Source organism: Triticum aestivum, chromosome 6D (assembly GCF_018294505.1).
Source record: "Triticum aestivum cultivar Chinese Spring chromosome 6D, IWGSC CS RefSeq v2.1, whole genome shotgun sequence".
Lineage (NCBI taxonomy): Eukaryota > Viridiplantae > Streptophyta > Magnoliopsida > Poales > Poaceae > Triticum > Triticum aestivum.
In genome coordinates this window covers 133,800,295-133,820,546 of record NC_057811.1, presented here as the reverse complement: position 1 = coordinate 133,820,546, position 20,252 = coordinate 133,800,295, and the positions used below count along the sequence as shown (strand labels likewise).

The 20,252-nt window shown below is 43.4% G+C and overlaps 1 protein-coding gene across 4 annotated transcripts; it reads right to left on the bottom strand.

The window, feature by feature from the left end:
* Nucleotides 1-1,426: 1,426 nt before the first annotated feature.
* LOC123144109 (calcium-transporting ATPase 5, plasma membrane-type) lies at nt 1,427-18,068 on the bottom strand. 4 transcript variants are annotated; one of them, XM_044563136.1, is made up of 35 exons: nt 17,848-18,068; nt 15,250-15,501; nt 13,163-13,279; nt 13,016-13,073; nt 12,727-12,818; nt 12,510-12,641; nt 12,340-12,429; nt 12,066-12,135; nt 11,554-11,624; nt 11,382-11,465; nt 11,212-11,289; nt 11,060-11,131; nt 10,745-10,828; nt 10,557-10,639; nt 10,161-10,269; nt 10,028-10,083; nt 9,909-9,951; nt 9,755-9,838; nt 9,523-9,660; nt 8,344-8,409; nt 8,167-8,265; nt 7,207-7,317; nt 6,972-7,139; nt 6,780-6,839; nt 6,366-6,527; nt 5,425-5,541; nt 5,178-5,276; nt 4,958-5,095; nt 4,271-4,371; nt 3,391-3,436; nt 3,166-3,300; nt 2,628-2,735; nt 2,447-2,538; nt 2,176-2,270; nt 1,427-1,972 (listed from the first exon to the last, which is right to left on the bottom strand). In XM_044563136.1, the coding sequence occupies exons 2-35, from the start codon at nt 15,442-15,444 to the stop codon at nt 1,944-1,946; spliced, it is 3,282 nt and encodes a 1,093-aa protein (XP_044419071.1). In that variant the 5' UTR covers nt 15,445-15,501; nt 17,848-18,068; the 3' UTR covers nt 1,427-1,943. The 4 variants fall into 4 exon arrangements, with proteins under 4 accessions (XP_044419071.1, XP_044419070.1, XP_044419069.1 ...); XM_044563135.1 differs by having other exon boundaries at nt 17,739-18,046; XM_044563134.1 differs by lacking the exon at nt 17,848-18,068 and adding an exon at nt 15,631-15,988.
* Between the last annotated feature and the right edge of the window lie 2,184 nt (nt 18,069-20,252).

Here is a 20,252-nt window from a genome sequence, read left to right as displayed (position 1 = left end):
GGTGCGGGGGCGGCGCGGGGATTCGCCGGGCTGAGCTCGGACATCGGAGGCGCAGGTGGGGGTGGGGAGCGGCTGGTACAGCGGTAGTGGCAAAGGAGTTGGCGGTGGCGGCAGGGAAGGGAAGTGCGGGCGGGAGCTCAATGGAGGGCGAGAGGCGAGCGGACCTAGCCTAGCTGCAGCGGGGCCGCCCAGGCCATTTCGAGGATTTTGTGAACACTCGTGGCCAAAATGCCCAGGGCGCTCACAGATTATGCAGTGAAGCGGATCTCTACAATCTTTCCGGCGATGGAGCTTGCTGAGGCATCGAAAGCAGCGGCCGCGGAAGCGGCTTAAGAAGGCCTCGCGTGCACCAGCCGCATTGAACGCGGTCCGGCGATCCAGGGAGAGGGGCGGAGGGGCCCTGCTGTTGCCCGGCAGGTCGGAGGTGCGCCCGCGGTTCTTCTTAGAGGAGACAGCCGTCCATCCACCGTCCGGCCCCAAAGAGGAAAGATTGACTGCGGGGGGCGGGACAACTATGATAGATTGAAGGCGGCGAGGAGGAGGCTCTTCAAGATCTGCAGGATCTGCGGCAGGATCGACGATGATGGATTTAAGGTGCTGAGCCGGATGCTCCGCCGGATCCGGCCCAATCACTGCATCTGCGGCCGTTGAGCATTCACCACGAAGCATGATTCGTGGCTGGAATGTCGGATCTGGGGCGGGGGACGCGCCATAGCCTCGGGGCGCATTGGGGGGTGGAGAGGCCGTCTTCAGACCGGGGGGCGAAAGCCTGCCCAGGCCCCCGACAGCGGAGCCACAGCTGAATCCGGGCCGAGGGGAGCACGGCGTGCCCATGCCGCCGCGAGGGGGGTGGTGGGGGGGGGGGGCGCTGAGGGTGGCCGGCGCAGTCGGAGTGGCCAACGGCGCGGGGCGAGCTTGGGCAGGAGCTAGGCCGAACTACGCCCTTCCCTCTGCTCGACTTTGTAGCTTCATAGTTGAGTAGCTTCTGGACCGGGAGGAAATACGGGGAAGGCGATGCCAACACGATGCAGACTAGCTCCAGTTTCTTGAGGATGAGAAATCGAGAGCAAAATTGATGGCCCAAGTAAGGAAGGTGGAAGCGAAAGAGCACATGACTGCACTCAAAGAGGGGGCTCAAAATTTATAAGGAGTTAATAGGATATAGCGAATCAACTAGAATTACTCGCAAGAGAGACAGGAGACAGGATCAAGGCGAGGAAAGAGAGAAAACCGGGGGCAAGATATTTTTAGTGATCTGTTTTGCTCATCGCATCGCGTCAAGTCCGCTCGCGGCTCACGTGCGGCCGACCGGAGAGCCAGAGAGCTTTGTACTGGCATTTAGGTAAAGGAGAGCCAGAATCAGGCACGTGCGCTTTGTACCATTTTTAGGTAAACATAAACGTTCACAAGGTTTGGCATACAGAAGGTAGCTTACTGAAGTCAGTACCAATTTAATGCACATTATGCAAATTCATGGTTCGACCACACAAACATTACCACTCGAAAGAAAGCCCAGGGTTCTCTCCACAGGACTCACTAGTTCGCTAGAACAAAATCCTAGAGGAAAAGAGGGAAACTAGACGAAACGATATACACATCAATCGTATCCAAAAGGAAATTTGTTTACTAGCGATCTTCCAAACTGCGAGAACATTCTAGACATGCTGCACCATTTGTACAGGTGTGTAGCCGACGGAGTTCCTGACCTTTGTTAGGCTCCTAAAATGGTCTTTAGTTCAGGTCGGCTTCAGACCCAGCTTACGAGTCAGCGAGGACGAAGCGTCTCACTCGTGTTGGCTTCAACCTCCCGAGTATTTAGTCAGATAAAAGCTAGCTAGCGTGGTTAGAGGAAATCAGCATTCAAATTTATGCAAGCATCTATATGCACCAGAACTGGAATTCGGCAGCTGATGATTTCTGCCACTTGGGAGAGACGTTCAGTGTCACACCGGTGGAGCTGCTCCTTCATCACCTGTGCATTGAGACACCGAGATGATTAATATTGAGAAGGGAAAAAATGGATGTTTCAACAAACGGCCAGAAAGGAATCAAAATGTAGCTTCTACACAGTTACTAGATCACAGGTTCAGACAGGATAATGGTTGCGGATACAACAAGTATTTTCACACAAAAAAATATAGCAGCTATTTTTCAAAACTGAAACACCATGGGTACCTTGCTTCTTCTTTTTTGGCCAACACTTCAGGATCAAATTCTTCAATGGGGTCTGGGGAACTGGAATGAACTTTCCAACAAGAGCCAACGGCCAGCTACATGAACACAGAAATAGTATACAAGCAAGCATGCCACAATCAAAATTCTGATATGTTCATTCAAACTGCTAACAAATTAATAACTGAAACGAAATTTTGATAAATAATTATTTTCAAAAGCATTACTCATCTGTACAACACAAGTAGGTTCATAACAGGGACAAGGATCTCACCTGATAAAAGCAATAGCAAGAGAAACAAGCCAAAGCTGCCAACTGAGTCTCACTGTTGATGTAAATTTCCCAAGGAACTCAATAATTATCACCTGAGAATAAATTATGGACAAAAGTGAAATTCTAGATACTCAAAGGTTGTCTGTTTCCGCTCATACATTTGTGTTTTCTCTCATTTTACCTGCAGCACGACGGTTACGCTCACAACGGCCAAAAAGAGGTGGTTTCTTGAAACTCCTTCAAATATGTTCAGCTCTTCTGGTTTACGTGCATTGAACTCGTTAAACACCTATTGGGAAAAATGTAAGAGTGGAGCTTTGTCAAGCAGCAAGATGGTATATGCATATGCTGAATGGACGGGATTAGGAGAAAGATGAGGCCATAGACAGGGATTACACATTTCAGAAAGACTTGCTTATAGAGTTTGAACAGTAACAAACTTGAACAAATAGGGAGAAGGCAATCTGAACAAAATGAACTTATCCCTATATTACTTGATGCTAATCAAAATCCAATCTAACTAAACCCTTTCTAAGCCAGCTGTGGGAGCTACTGAGGCATGTGTTACTGTACCGTATAATAAAGAAACATGCTACTGTAAAGCTGTGGGTGATGCGCATTGTGGCCCAGAGAGAAAAGTAGTATATTCAGACTCAACCATAAAGCTGGAAACATGCTTCCGAATAAAATAAAAGTGCTTAAACAAGGCAGGAAGTTACCTGACACAGGACAAATGTGTTGAATATAAATGAATTTTTCACTTTACTGGAGTGTTCGAGGGTATCTTGAGTCAAATGCAGAAGATCTCGGCCCCTAAAGTTAAGCGTCAAAAGAACAGCCACTTGATAGACAGCCTGTGCTTGCACAAGAGTACCTTAGTAACTGACTAAAAAATGTGCCGGTAAAATAATTAGTTGACAGTCAACATCTGAAAAGATCAATACCTGAATGAACAAGTTTCTCCACATAATATTAGTCACAAGAGGTTCTCTGCATGATATGCACACTAATGTTAGAATTGTTTTAAGTGTACACACAACACTAATGCCAATCAAGAATTATATGAAATATTGTTACTGGATGTTTTGCATGTTTAAAGTCGATTTAGAATCATTGAGTATAAGCAACATTTTTTCTTGGTTCTCACCAGCAAGCATATTTTGAATGACACAGTATCAAGAAGGTTTACACAGTATAAATAACAGATTAGGATAAGGCTTAATTAATCAACTAAGATTAAATAGCAATAAACTATCAAGAAGCCCTTGCGGCAATAAACATAAACATACCCCCAAAAACAAACACAATCACCAAATTATTTCTCTTTGTCGAAGTCCCTGGACTCATGTCTCTTTTGCGGTATATTATTAGCAACCAAAAAATTCCAGATACACTTATATGAATGGTACCATTTTTTACTATATATTATTGGAGTAATTGTTGGCCAAACATTCCAGTTTTTCAAATCTGTGGGCCCTCATAAATATATTGTTGGAGTAATTCTTAGCAACCACAAAATTCTATAAATACTACTAGATACGCTTATATGATTGTACCATTTTTGCATCACTAATCCTATATATTATGGGAGTAATTGTTGGCCAAACTTCCCTGTTCTTCAAATCTGTGGGGCCCTCATAAAAAGATAAAGGGTGTACTCAACAACCTTGATTCGAGGAAGAGAACTATGACTATGAGATTCAAAGTTGCGCTTAGGATAGGTTGATGATTTTAAAAGACTGAAAGTTAGCACAGCAAGAAATACAGATATAGAAGCTTAATGCACATACATTAGATAACAGTTTCAAAAGGAAAAGGACTAACCTCCGTCCAACAGGTGTCCTTTTCATAAGCTGGTCCGTTGGTGGTTCAGTAGCCAATGCAAGTGCACCGAGTGTGTCCATTATGAGATTAACCCAGAGAAGCTGTCTCAACAGTAGAACAAGTAAACATCTGGCTGTAGCAAATCTATACAAGTTTAATACTTTAAGTTGATAATTCATTTCTATTCATTCAGAGTTTCCTAATGGAACATGGCAAGATTATTTTCATAGTTGATCTTCAACATTTTATGACACAAATATGATGATTTTCACAAGATGTTACTCTCAGCAGAAAATATACTCATCCCGACAGAAATCCCATCACTGGTGCATACTCTTTCGATAAACTACTATGGAATTTTCCCATCAGATGTAAATTTTGATTTCCATGTGAAGCTCTCGCTTAGTTGATATGGTTAATTTTATGCATTCAACAAGCAGGATTTAGTCCAGAATAGTAGCAAAAAGGAGAGTAATTAGACTAACACTGCTCTAATGCGGTCTCTAATTAACTATATTAGCTGGCACAATGATTCAATAGACTGTAAGTGGTGGAAGAAGCGCATGGCATATAGATCCAATTAACTATGAATATTCAGACACGGCTAGCATTGAAACTATCAATATGGAAAATGATTTTAATCTGGCAACAATTCTAAGAAATGTAAATAAGAATGTTGTGACAAACCTGAACAGCATTTAGAGGAACATTGCCCGAGGAAATAGCAGCAACCACATTGATTATAAGAGCCGCAACATTTACAGTAAGCTGGAATTGAATGAACTTTTGGATATTTGCATAAACAGAACGACCCCAGCGGACCACCTAGAACATTAAATGTGAACAGACTTAATGACACTATATCAACTGTGGATGAGAAGATCATTAAGTTACAAACAGGCCTAACCTTCACGACCGAAGCAAAATTATCATCCAGAATAATTATGTCTGAGCTCTCTTTAGCTACTTCTGTTCCTTGGATACCCATAGAAAGACCAATATCTGCCTGAAAATAGGAGGGATGAGAGACTGAAATTAGAAACACTAGCATCAACTATTCAACTCAATACATTTATAATCTTTCTTTGTATCCATTCAAAAAAAAAACAGCCAATGTCCTTTTACCCATTCAAAATAAAAACTCATGCATGTACCTCATGCAATGCAGGGGCATCGTTTGTCCCATCTCCAGTAACAGCCACAACATGGCCGTTCTTCTTCAGTGCTTTTACAAGAAGAAGCTTATCATTCGGAGAGGATCTTCCCATCACCTGCAATGCGATTTTGAGAATTATGATGTTAACAGCAGGAGCAAGTATTGGACAAGATAACATATGTACTCAAACGGGAGGAGGAATATCTGCCCTATCACATGAAATAGAGCACCAGAAATGCCGTGACAAAATTAGCTACCAAGCTCAAAGTGAAATTATGATATTTCCCGTATCTATAGGTTAGTGGAAGACAAATTCAGTTGTTCAATATTTTTCGTATTTGTACAAAGGTAAAAGTTAAGCATGAGACTATCACGGAACATAGATATAATGATATATACTACAAAAAGTGGCATAAGAGACCATTTTTGTGCCTTGATGACTGAGAAAGGGAAATTATATGTCAAAGCAAACAAGTGATCATCACCAGTTACAAGAACCGAATAAGGCAGACAACAGTACAATACTGTGCTCCCTATATCTTGCATGGAATTTCCATGTTTAGAAGGTTCTATATATATATTTCCCAGCTTCTTTCCCTATATTCCTAAAGCAAAGAGTTATTTGACTAGAATTTGCAAGCCAGCCATTTTAGCTGCCATTCAAATACTTGTAAAGCAAGTATCAGATGGGAAGGTAGAAGCATTATACAGAACAGCAGATGACATAAAGAGCGATTGATCCTCATAAAATGTTCATGATTTCAAATATATCAGCCTAGGTTTATGGTCCATCTTGCCAAACCAAATACGTTACAAGATAAGATGCATGACAATAACCTTTTAGAGCATAAGTCAACCCAAAATAATCTCATTAGGTTAGCTAGGTAAACTTAGGACACATTTAATATTTTCGCAAGCACAAACGAGTTATGGTCTTACAGATATCTTGTCGGCAACCGCCTCCCTTTCGGCGTCACTGTATGCACGGAAAACTTTTCCCTCTATTATAACTGGTGCAGAAGCCTGGGGGTCAGTAAGTATTCCACACTCAAGTGCTATTGCTCTAGCTGTCTGCAGATTATCTCCAGTTACCATCCGTACCTATCCATTCAAAAACTGCAGAAGTTAGCTTATAGTGATGACAAGAACTCCAATAAAGCACTCCTACTGTACCAACATTTAACGGTGTCAATAGTTGACAAATTTAAAGGTAGCAATGATAATTACATGCAGCGTTAATATATAAATTACACAGGACATACAAATACAGTCATCATTGGAGGCAAATATAACTTGTACTGTTTCTAACTGTTCTTTGTGTCCCTCGGCAACACATGAATTAGAAACACAAACCTTAACACCAGAATTCGTGCACAGCTCAACAGCATCTCTCACTCCAGGACGGCAAGGATCCTGCAAAAAGAACATGGATGACTCAGCTACAAACCAAAAGGCTATCAAAAGTTATGACAAAAATAGAGGTAAGGAACCGGCATCCTTATATGCAATATTATAATTCAGGATTTGCATGTCTTGTCCATGTACCTTCATCCCCACAATTCCAATAAGAGTCAGGTCATTATCAGGCAACTCCCAGTTAATTCGTTGTTCCTCACTTGGAATGTCCTTCGGATCAAGATTTCTATAAGCAAAAGCAACACAACGAAGACTTTGCTCCGCCATATCTTCTATGTATTTCCTGAAGTGATTAGCCTGAAAGACCAGACTGAGACAGGGAATTATGGAATTAAATCCAAAAAAGGTGTGTAGGTCATTTTACCTTATCAGGTGTCATTTCATGAGTTGAGCCGTCTACATCAAGCCAATTTGTACATAACGCGAGAACTATTTCCGCAGCTCCTTTCCAATGCACATGAACATCTGAATCTCTCTAAAAAAACACATGACTAAGTTCAGTATATGGTTGAGGTATGTAGAGGTATGTACTGCACAACAGTAAACAACACTTGGTAATCATGCAAAAGAATGGCACTCTAGCTAAACCAAATTAATAACACAATCATAACAAATTTAACACAATGATGAACACGTGACAGACTGTTGATTAATTGAAGTCTCCCAAGCATCAGATGAAGTATACGTATGTCACAGACCAAGTTAAATTAGACCATGAAGACCATAGGAGCCACTTTCGTGACTTGCAAGGCATAGCAGAATATTAGCACATAACAGAACTTCTAAATTATTCTTGGATATATTTTAGAATTAAAGATATGTGTTGAGCAAAGAATTTTGCCAGTCTGGTGGTCATTATTTTGTTCTGCTGTCCCAAAATCATAGCAATAGGTTACGGACCGACAGAGGATAGGCAAGGAGGATGGCTGAGAAAAGGCAAATGATCTGAAGATATGAATGACACCATGCATCCTAGATTGACATGGTGAACTACTGAACTCAACTGATATATCAGATATGTATAGAAAACAAAAGGAAATTTGAACGTCAAGTACTCCTAAATAAAACATTTAAGCCCATAATCATCTTTAAGCCCCATGGAGCAATATAAGGGTCAAGCCCCAAGACCAGTTCCTCTTTATCAAAGTACTCCCTCCGTCCCATAATATAGTACATCTTTGCAGACCAGGCGGTAGACATATCTAGTGAAAACTCGTTTTTGGGCAAATATGACCATTCAATGAAAAACGTGCTATAACAAAGTAGTAATAAACTAGTTTTTTAGAATATTAAAGATACAGCTGAAAGTGAAATAAGAAATTACCCCAATCACTGCAACGCCTCCGCGTTTTTTTTCTGAGTTGAATGGAGAGACATGAATGATAGCAGATTTTGATCTCTCCACGGCAAATTTCATATGAAGCTAAAAAGGCATCAACTGGATAAGCAAGAATATAGCCAACCAAAGCGGAAGTAAGTTTTAACGCTCAGGAAATCTTACCTCAAGACCCCAAGAAAGGATTGCCTTTTCAGTTGGTGAGCCTGTTACCTCGACGGTGCTACCATCCTGGTGAGTCAAGAATCAGGGCGATGTAGGACAGGATATCAATTACATCAAATGAAAAATGGACAACTGTAACTAGTAGCATTGATAGAAGGGGGCCTTTTTGGGCCAAAGAATAGCAGGGACCCTAAAGAAACGGCACTGCAATGATGACAGTATTGGCTGTTAACGGCTAAATACTCATTGCCAAAAGCAGAAGATACCCCGTACTCATTGCCAAAAGCAGAAGATACTCCGTTCCTTTATCTAAGGTGTATTATTTTCAGCACGGTGACCAAGACACATAATTATAGACATGTTAGGACGAAGTTACCCTTGGCAAATTTATTGGTTAGTGGTAAGTAAATCTGTTAGTCCAGGATGGTAAGAGATACATGCAATCGACATAGAGATAGTTTCCTTTTTTTGCTACAAGAAGAGATATAGACAATCAGGAGAGAGATACTTTCCTTTTTCTGGAGGGCTAACAAGGGAATTATGAGGAATTAGAAGAAATGCACCTTACATTCTGGAATTTTATCAAAAAACAAATACACCTTATATAAAGGAACGGAGGGAGAATAATCACATTTATGAAAATGCATTTAGTGTTCGATTAAGGCTGTTCTCTTTTGAGAATAACATAGAAGAACGTCTCAGAGAATAATCCCAACCTGAAATTCTAACACTACTTCAACAGCCGAATTCAGAGCGCCAAAATGTGTTTAAGAAAATATTACAAAGATGATAGTGACCAGCATTCATTTTATCATGTATGTTGTTTAAGTGCAGTAGTAAAAGGTGTCGAGTAGTTGATACTCATTGCCAAAAGCAGAAAATGCCCCGTATTTTATGAAATAGATGACATTTCAGGATAAACACAGACTCCTCTACACATATAAAAAAGTGCATTTGATGTGCAATTAAGGTTGTTCTCTTTTGAGAATAGCAGAGAGGAACGTCTCGGAAAATAATCCCAACCTCAAAATCCTAGTACTACTTCAATAGACAAACTTAGAGCAGGAAAATAAGTTTTCAGAAAAATACAAAGATGATTGCGACCAGCGTTCGTGTTATCAGTATGCGGTTTAAATGCAGCAGTAAAAGGCATTGAGTAGTGGATACATGTGGCATCACCTCTGGCTCAAACACACTGCCTGAAGTATTCTGTGCAATTGCTTCAAGTACAAGAGAGGTAACTGTATGTGACAACTTGTCAATAGTAGCCTGAGGTTGCAGCTCTATCGCCCCAACTATTGATCGCACCACAGTCATCTTAAGCAACAAAAAGTCACACATAGTTAAATGGTCATATAAAGGATAGTATAGAATGAAGTGAAGATCCATTATGATGCTAAAAATAACTAACCTGATTGAGCGTTAATGTACCGGTCTTGTCACTACAAATTGTTGTAGCAGAACCCATCGTTTCACAAGCTGAAAGCCTCCTCACCTGAAATTGACATATAGATTTATGTGATCACAGACAGAATACAAAATAAACAGATAGCAAAAATATGTACCAGAGCTTTATCTGCCATCATTTTCCGCATTGAATAAGCCAGGCTGAAAAAATATATAGGTCAGAAAACTATAATAAAGTCAAAATGATGAAGAAAAAATTTCGCTTATATTGACTCACGTTAGTGTTACAGCCAGCGGTAGTCCCTCAGGTACAGCAACGACAACAATAGTCACCTAAATTGCATTTAGCAATGTAAGAATTAGAAAAGAAAAGGTGCTTCCGATACACCAAATATTAAATCATTACATACCGCGACAGTTAGTATCTTTATTACTCCAAATATTGTAGATTTCACACCTGTGCGCCCCTTAACAAACTGAACAGTACCATCTGGGTTTGTAGTATGTCCTGTAAAATATCTGTGAGTAAGGAAAAAAAACTATTAGTATGTTCTGTAAGATACACGGGAACAAAAAAAAAGTTTAGAAGCATGTCCTAAAGCTGAAAGTATCTGGGAGCAAAGGAAAAGCTCAAGTATGTACATATATAACGGATACAAAAGCAACAGATCACTGCCCTTACGCACATAGGATAGGCATAAGAGTTACAGGTTTACGTTTGTGACTTCATTTCCTTTGTACGAACCATACATCATACTAAAAGTACAGTGTTCAAATAATGGGGGAATTACATGAACGAGTTTTACCTTGCAAAGAGGACTACAAGGACCATTGCTGCAACAACAAGCCCCACAATGCCTATGAATGTTGCTACTCCATTCAACCGCACCTTAAACAGAAAAGAGAAAAGGCCGTGAATAAACCATGACAGAACTCACATTGCACACAGATGAATTCCAATCAGATCATCAGCAAAAGGATAAACAGAAAAAACCTGCAACGGTGTCTCTTCATTATTATCTTCTGAAATGCTGGCCATTAATAGACCCCATTCAGTGTTTAGACCAACCGCAGTTACCTGCATTTGATAGCACAATTGCAAGTGGAATCATATCAAATCATTTTTAGTAATATTAAGTCAATTCCACTCCCCTCTTTGATTAATCTAGCTCGCAGGTAAGGAATACTCAAATCCAAGGACACGAATAAGTAAATGGGCCCAAATTGCCTCTTTTTGTTCGTAGACATGTGATTCTCAAAACAGAAAGCAAAAAAGAATGAAGAGAGATAACAAGATATGATCACTCACCAACATGGTACCATAACCATCAGCTACTTTGCATCCTCCCATTAGAAAAGGTGAATTCTGATCCTTCAAAACCTAATCAAGGACCGAACATTATTTACTACTCATTGGCAAATTGATCCTATGTAGGAGTCTAAAAACAAGGGATAACTTACAATTTTGCTTTCCCCGGTCATACTGGATTCATCAATGGCAAGAGAATGGCCACTAATTAAAATGCCATCTGCTGGAACCTAAAAGGTGGTTTTTGGTTTTGTTATATTATTAGAGATATTAACAACGCAAACATAAGCCTTGCAGACCATATTTGTTTACTGCATCTTACCTGATCACCAATTTTTAAAGCTACTACATCACCAACAACAATATCAAAGATCGACACTTGAATCCTTCTACCACCCCTAATAACCTGGTCACCATACCACAATTGCAATGCCATCAGTGGACCAAAAGTAGCAAGTAAATAGTCAAATCTTATGTTAGGTTCAGCTCACAACCTCGACTTGAATATTTTGTTTCTCCTCATTGAGGTGTTGGAACTGAAGGGACTGTTTGTAATCACTGACAGCTAAGACAATAAGACAAAAAAAGAGTCTTTAGAAAGGTACAACTGGATTGTTCAAACTGGACACCCTTTCATGGGCGTAGTGAGCAGAAGGAGAGAAAGTGAAGTTAAAAAAATGAAGCGCATGAGAAAACAATAGAAAAATATACTGGAAGCGCATATTTGATATTAGTTGAGGCACAAAACCAAAATAACATTGCTCTATCTTCCAAATACAATGTACTATTATGGACCCAAGCATACTACTGAAGAATAAACCCAAGAAAATAAGGTCTAGTGTTTGTCTTCCAAATTTATAGCAGAATCCCAAGTTAAGAAAAGTTCAAGTTCAAAAACCATTATGTCCATCTTGCTAAAGTACAATAATGATACTATTGTATCCATCTTTAATATCTAAAAATATTGAATTCTTAAGGGTTGAATGTGTGAAAGAAAACAGCATACCAGTAACAAGTATCACAAGAAAGACAGCAAATGCTATACTTGCACCATCATACCATCCTTCCTTGATGCCCTAACGAAATTCTTAAAGTTAGAACCAAAATAAACATAATGTTCAAAGGGTTAATCCATAAGGAAATGCTCTGTTGGAAGTTTATGGAACCAGAATTATAACTCACAAGGGGGGAAACGTACACAACCATTAAGCATTATCCAACACTTAGACAAAATATGAAACAAAAGAAATAGAAAAAGGTTAGGTGGACAAGGAATCCACCTCTGTTGCGATGCCCAATACAAGAGAAATGGCTGCAGCTACAATAAGGATAACCAATGTCAAGTCCTTGCAGGCCTCCCAGAGAAAAACCTGTTGTCACAACGCAGAACACAGTAAGAAGGATTAATCACTGATACCGCAATACCTTTAAAAATTGTAAAGAAACTTACCCAGAAGCTTTTTCCTTTCTTGCGAGGATATCTGTTAGCCCCAAAAGCATTCGCCCTACATGACAAATCTGCTTCATCACCATGGATCCCCTTCTCTGGGTTTGTTTTCAGTAAATTTGTGAGCCCTTTAACCTAATGGCCAAAGAAGGATACCGCATTAACTAATGATCCAGAAGTTGAAGATTCTAGCTAATTTGCATGTAGGAATGGTGCATACCCCTCCATATTCTTGCAGAGCGGAATAGTTATGATCCCTTGTCATCGATGTAAGTTGATCCTCTCCAATTCCAAACCCCCGTGGGAGAATTTCTGCATGCAAGAAACGTCAAAGTAATAAAACAGCATAAATAACAGTTTGAACAATTATTGACAAGGTGCAGAATCGTACTCCACTGAGTACACGATTATTTCTTGACACAATCCTCACAGGGCAAAATAAGAGAACATAACCAAGACGCCGACAGCATCTTATGTGTACAACAACAAAATGAGCCCACAGCAGTTACCTGGTAATTCCGTATCACCATTCTGCTTTTCTCCTGCTTCCTTGAACAGTAGTGCAGCCTGATTGAATTCAAAACTAAAGCATCAAAAAAGAAAAGTGTGTGATGATAAAACACGTATACTGCAGAAACAAAAGCTTGAACGCATACCCGTATGACTTGAGCATGAGCCCTAATCTTCCTCCTTATTTGTTCTTTTTCTTCCTCCTTTTTCAAGTCGAGTGTATATCTGAATCGCCGAGATGCATTGAGCACAAGTGCAGCTTGCTGCAAATAAAGCAAACCATAATAGTAATGCATAGAGTTAATAAACTGATTACAAGAACAGTTATGATTGAATGTGCCGTATCGCTAGTAGAAGTAATAGTGCAAATTTGGCATAAGTACACAAGTCCAACATGCCCTAAGAAACATTCTAAATGATGCATGAACATATAAAGAATTTTACTTCCAATGCGAGCGCATGTGCATGCAAACATGCATGAATAAAAAAAATGCACAATACAACAACAAAGTAGAATTGGAGAACTAGAATTCAGAGTAATCCATCTTTTAATACTATGTGAATCATATGCTCCATCCACAACAAAAGCTCTATTTCACACGAAAGAACAAATAATGTTAACTTACCGAGCTCTGCTGTAGGGGTGGAACTAAATATAAATAATGAAAAGATAACTGCAGTCAACAAAAGAAAACAACTACTCCCTCCATTCCAAATTAATTGACGCAGCTTTAGTATAACCTAACTAAAGTTGTAGCTGCGTCAATTAATTTGGATTGGAGTATTACTTTTGGGCTGTCTCAATGCAACTTTTAGTGTGCAGTTCAGTCATAATATGTTTTCAGCAATGCTGTAGAATTGCATGACAAGAGTAGGACGTGTGAGGGTTTGGAAGGAGACAGGGAGAATGTGTTTCAGACTCAGTAAGGCTTGTGGATATCAGAGGAGAGGAGTTCACACTCCTTCTGCAGCACAAGATTAGAATATTCGGCGAGGCAGGAAGTAGCTTGAGAAGTTTGAGTACGTTCCAGTTAAGAGGCTCGGATACAGATGAAATTTAGGATGAGTGTTAGGCTTGAGTTTGGATAAGGATACATATCGGAAATGGAATCACTATGTTGTGAATTAAGTCTTGCAACTACTTGGAGAAATATATCCTACACAAAACAGCTCGCCTTAGACGACCAAAATGTGTATATCTTGCTGCTGGCGACGTGACTTAGACGGTCAAGTAGTAAAAGGTTCGCTAAGGTGAATTTGCTCTGCCAACTCCTCTGTCTTCTCTGTCCCAGCATGTATCGAATCTAAACACTCATCCTTGATGTCAATACCTAAGTATGAAGTGTCTATTCCACTTGTTAAATCCATCCAACAGAGTAAACCAATCAACTAAATAAAAGGATTTCCTGCAATAATGATCCCAAATTGTTTCTGCTTTCAAGGGCAAGCCAAGAACTAAGCAAGTCCATCATCACTCTCCGCTACACCTCGTCCCTTCATTCTGTCCAACTATCCATGCTTTAATAAATTGTAATGTTACCTCATATTATGTGTACCGCTCAGCACACTCAAGTACATGGCCGAGTAACATAAAATCCTGAGCTCTTATTGCCCCTACGAGATTATTCCAACTCATCAACCAAGAGATGATGGCATGATAACAGACGTATATGTCGATGGCTAGGTTCACTGCAATTCATTGTCTCGCTCAAAACTCAGTTGCAGCCAGTGGTAATATATGAGCCCATATCTACCCAAAGAACACCGGACATTTAAGCTTAAAACAACTAATTCATCTAATCATCTCACCAATCCCTAGGTTGTGGATGCAGCAACCCATTGTGATAGAAAAACACCAAAGCCTCATCAACTTTGGGGGATATGACCATTTCTCCTAAAGTGAGGTCCACGATCCTTCCTCCAACCATTCTGGAGCTTTTCACGCAGCAGTTTTGGGGGCTACTCAAGTTGTCTACAATTGCATAAATAAAATGGAACTAGTCGGTAGCGATGGATAAGTTCGACAACATATGCTCCACCAGACCAGGCACCAACACATTTGGGTGGCAATACCAACCAAAAATAAAGGAGACTCTAAACCCGTCTAAAAAAAGACAATCTACACGAAACGAAACCGCATTGCGGTGGCAAGCATGGCCGCCAACCAAAGCACCCTGCAGCCCCCAGCAAGTCGGGCTCAATGCAGCAAGTTGAGCAGGGAATGGCGACTCACCCTCCACCGCCGTAGCCGCTCGACGGGCGCGCGCTTGGCGGGGATGTCGAAGGGGTCGTTGTCCCCGGGTCCCCGCACGTCGACCCCGAAGACGCCGTCGCAGCCGTCGTCGTCGGGCGGCACCTCGTCGACCCGCCGCACGTAGCGCCCCGGCGACGCCTCGGGCGCCTGCACGCCGACGCCCCCGGCCGGCATCGCGCAGCTTCCTCAGGAGAGATGACACCGCACGAACGCGGCCGCCGCGCCCTCGATCTGCACGCACATTCAACATCAGCAGCGCGTCAGGAGAAACCAAAAACCCGAAAACGAAGCGCAAATCCAATTCCAAGCCCCAAGCCCCCCAAAAAAACAAGCGAACGTATCCGGCAGTGCGGCCACCACCTCGAGGCGGGCGCCGCCGCACGCGGGGAGAGACCTAGACGGCGGCGGAGGTGGAGCGGGTCGTCGCGGCGGCGAGGCGAGGGGTGGGGGTGGGGGCTAGCGGAGGAGGCGTGCGGCGGAGGAAACGAAGCGGGCGAGTGTGCGGCGGGCGAATTGGGGGCTTGGCCTGGTTTCGTTTGTCTGCTGCTTCCGCGTTGCTTCCTTCCTCCTTGCCCTTTTCCCGCTTCACGCACTCGGATTTCTTCCGGCTTCCTTCCTTCCTTTTCGCTTTCTGTTGCGTGGGCTGAGGGCAACGGATTGATGGGCGGATCCGAGCTTCAACTGAAAACGCGTCTTCTATAGCTAAAGTTGAGCGAACAGGACTGTCTCTTGTGATACGAAAGCCAGCTCGCTGCCTCTATCCGGTATATATGTGCAACACAAAAAGCACATCGTGATACAGTATACTAATGTCTCTTTTCCCGTAGCACGGTGTCCATTTCTGACAAGTATTTTCGGATGAAGAAAGTATTTAAGAGTTTTTTTTATTAAAAAAACACAACTGGTTTGTGCAAGCCGCTGGATCTAATATAACAGCTCATCTCCTTCCTCTCGGTATCTCTCTCAAACCGGCACCACACCGGCCAAATCGGCATCATCGTCAAAGCAGACTTATCATCTGAACCTGACAACGTATTATGGTCGCTTCACATCACGACCCAAACAAGACCCAATTCCGAAGAGGTCTCGTTCCAATGTTGTCACCGCAAATGGCACATCGTTGGTGGCTTCACTCCACAACTCCGACACGGCCGGCATCGAACGGTGCTCTCTCAACTCCGTCTTTTAACACCGGTGTGCACCGTCAGGCGGTAACGAACCATCTCACTACTAGACCTGGTGTTGATTGTGCCTTTAGAAAACAAAGGTATTTTCTAACAAATATGTTACTGAAGGAATTAGGGCTATCGGTATTGAACTTTTTTGCGATTACGGAAGCAATAAACATATTTAAAGTAGGATCAAGGACTGGCTAAGAGCAAGTATCCTCTGTGTCATCAAAATTGTTCACGGAGGAGGGAGGAGTGAGGAGAGTGAAGCGGCATCTCCATCTACAGCCCACGTATGGCATATGGACCAACAAAAATAATATACATGCCACTCATTTTTAATCACATGCCTCATATATGCAAGCATTAATGCTCTAACAGCCAATATATTAGTACATGAATACTTTTTTTTACGAAAGTTCTACTCCCTCCATCCTATATTAGTCTAGTGTCAAAAAAATTATCTTGCATTATGAAACGCGGGGAGCAGATAACATGGCACGTGGACGGCATATTTTCTTAAGACGACCCATGGACGGCATTTAAGGAGTCCAAAACAACTGCGTTGGGGTGGGTCGGTGGGACTTGGTGTCACTGCACGCGACTATAGTCTGAGACTTGGAGTCGAGTCGCCGTCGACCCGTCGTGGGTGACCTCACGCCCGCACCTGCCCCGAGCTCCGTATGACCAACGCGACTCTGGTGTACCGACTCGCACCGAGACGGCTGCTCCCTTGATCTACTCTCGTCGTGTGTTTTGGTGCGTGCCGTGGGGATCATCGTCCCGTGCGTCTCCAGTGGGGCGCCCGTCACAGGAGTTGCATGGGTTTCCCCAGCACGTACGGACGGACGCGTTTAGCCTCTTTTTCTCTTCGCCTTGTGCTCATTTTCCAATCTAATTAACCATCTCGTGTGTGGAACAAACGTACGACTACGGCTAAATAAACGTGTATGCAGTTAATCTCACACACGCTGAAACAAAAAGCAGATAAAGACCACAGGACACACAGAGAGCACTATCTATCGGAAAGTCGGTGCTAATTTCTTGGGAGTTTGATCGTCCCGTGACACATGATCCGACAAGACACAGCCGGCCGAAAGTTCTTTGGATGGAGCACTTTACTATTACGATGATTTATGGCAATATGAAAACGGTACGCGCCAGTGATGACGACGCTTGTTGGCGTGAGAGAGGAAAAGAAAACGAACCCGCGCTACCGGTCGACAACCCACGCGAAGGGAATCGAACACGCTTGACTGCAAGCCGGATCTGCTCGGCCGACGGCCAGTACGCACGTACCTCGGGTAGCTTCTCCGGCGGAGATCGACGGCGGCGGGGCAGGGCGGAGAGAGGGAGACGGCGCCGGCCGGGCTCCGAAGGGAAGAAAGGTGGCGCGCGGAATGAGTACCTTGTGTGAAGGCTGGCTGGATATTGCTTCCGATGGAGCCTAGCTAGCTTGTAGGTAGCCAGTTGGTGCAGGGAGCAAGCGCGTCTGACACACAGGGCAGCATATGTACTCCGTACGTGCGGGCTTGGCCGGGAAGCTGGCCGCGCCTTTGCGTCCGGCGGTGAGCAAGGAAGCGGCCGGTGTGCTTTTTAGCTTTAGACTTGTGCGGCGCTGGCCTGCTGGGCTCGTCTCCTTTTTATTGGCACGGTAAATCACACTGTGTGAGGTACAGGATATAAAAGTGGTTGGTGGGATCGATTTATTACAACTCTCTGAAGTAGTAGCTGGTACAGATCGAATTACAGAGGAATTGAGTGTTCTAGCGAGATGAACTAGGTCAGGTAGCCGCCGCCGCCGGGTTCGGGTGATCCACTGGATGCCTTCGCTTGTGAGTGAGATGTGCTTAAGTAGTGGTGGTAGTCCTGGGCTGGGCCGTCTTCCATTCAGGGCCGAGGTATCTGCTGTTGGGCTTGCGGGCGCGGCTGGGCCGCGCCGGTCCAGGCGGGGCCGCGTCTGCTGGTGGGGTTTCCTCGTCAGGGGCGCTGACATCCCCCCTTCTTTGCGTGAGGCTTGACCCCAAGCCTCTGCCTGCGGGAATCGGTGCTGGAGTGCTTCCTTGTCCTCCCAAGTGTGCCCGAGACCAGCGCTCGACGACCACTCCACTTGTACTTGCTCACACATCGCCCCGTGTTTCTTGCGCCATCGAGTTTGCAGAATCTTGACAGGAATAGCGAGATCATCAGTACAAAGAGGAAGCTCAGAATGAACTTGCGTACCAGGAAGAAGTGCTTTGCGGAGTTGCGAGACATGGAAGACTGGATGCACAGTTGCTTGTGGTGGTAGTTGAATCTTGTAAGCCACTTCATTGATGCGCTGAATGATCGGAAATGGACCATAGTACTTGAAAGCTAGTTTGTGATTTGCTCGGGAGGCAACCGATGATTGAACATACGGTTGTAGCTTCAGGAAAACTTGCTCTCCCACTTCAAAGGTGCGCTCGGATCTTCGCTTATCAGCTTGCATCTTCATGCATTGCTTGCTCGGTTGAGATCTTGCTGTATCAGTTCTTGCATCACGGAGCGCTCTTCCAGCCATGCTTGGAGCGATGGTACCGAGCAAGAATCAGTAGCTGACAGCCCCCATTGACGTGGTTCATGGCCAAACATAGCCTTGAAGGGGCTCATACCAATGGCTGAATGCAAAGATGTGTTGTACCAGAACTGGGCGAGAGGTGTCCAAAACTCCAGCGTTTTGGACACGCGTGAGTGAAACAGCGGAGGAAAGTCTCGAGACATTAGTTAACCCGTTCCGTTTGTCCGTCAGTTTGAGGATGGTTGGCTGTGCTCAGGCGGAGCTCTGTCCCTGCATACTTGAAAAGCTCTTGCCAAAAATGACTTTGTAAACACTGGGTCACGATCCGAGACTATAGCTTGAGGGAACCCATGGATCTTGTATATCTGACTCATGTAAAGTTGAGCTACTTTGGCAGCAGTGTACGGATGCGCTAAGGGCAAGAAATGCGCAAACCTTGTTCTTTTGTCCATTATAACCCAGAGGCAATTGTAAGCGCCTGATTGTGGTAGACCATCAATGAAGTCCATCGAGATCAGTTCCCACGGTTGAGAAGGAATTGGCAGAGGTAGCAAGAGCCCCGGTGAAGCCGAGTGATCTGGTTTGGCTTGCTGACAAGTGGTGCAGCATTTGATGTACTGTGAGATATGCGCTTTCATCTTGGGCCATGCAAATAGGCGTCGCACGCGAGAATAAGTTGCGGGGAATCCAGAATGACCCCCAAGTGCACTATCATGAAAAGCTCTAATGATGCGCTGCTGTAACTCCGTGGATCCGCCCAACCATATACGATCTCTGAATCGTATAATCCCTTGCTGCAGAGAGAAGCGTTCTTTTGGATCCTTGCGAAGAGCCAACTGTTCCAATAAACGAAGTGCTTGAGGATTTGAATTATAACTGGCTAGAAGTTCATCCAGCCATGCTGGCTGACACGAAGTTACTGCCGTCGGGATTTCAACAGGCCGTGCCCGGGATAAGGCATCCGCGGCACTGTTTTCAGATCCTTTGCGGTACCGAATTTGGTAGCGCAAACCCAACAATTTCGTGAAAGCTTTCTGTTGCCAGGGCGTGGTCAGCCTCTGCTCCTCCAAATGCACCAAACTGCGCTGATCCGTGAGGATAATGAATTCAGCATGTTGAAGATATGGCCTCCATTGTTCCACTGCCACTAAGATCGCCAAGTACTCCTTTTCATAAGCAGATAACCCGCGGTACCTTGGTGAAAGGGCCTTGCTGATGAAGGCGATTGGATGGCCTTGTTGCTGCAGAACAGCACCAATTCCTGAATCACTGGC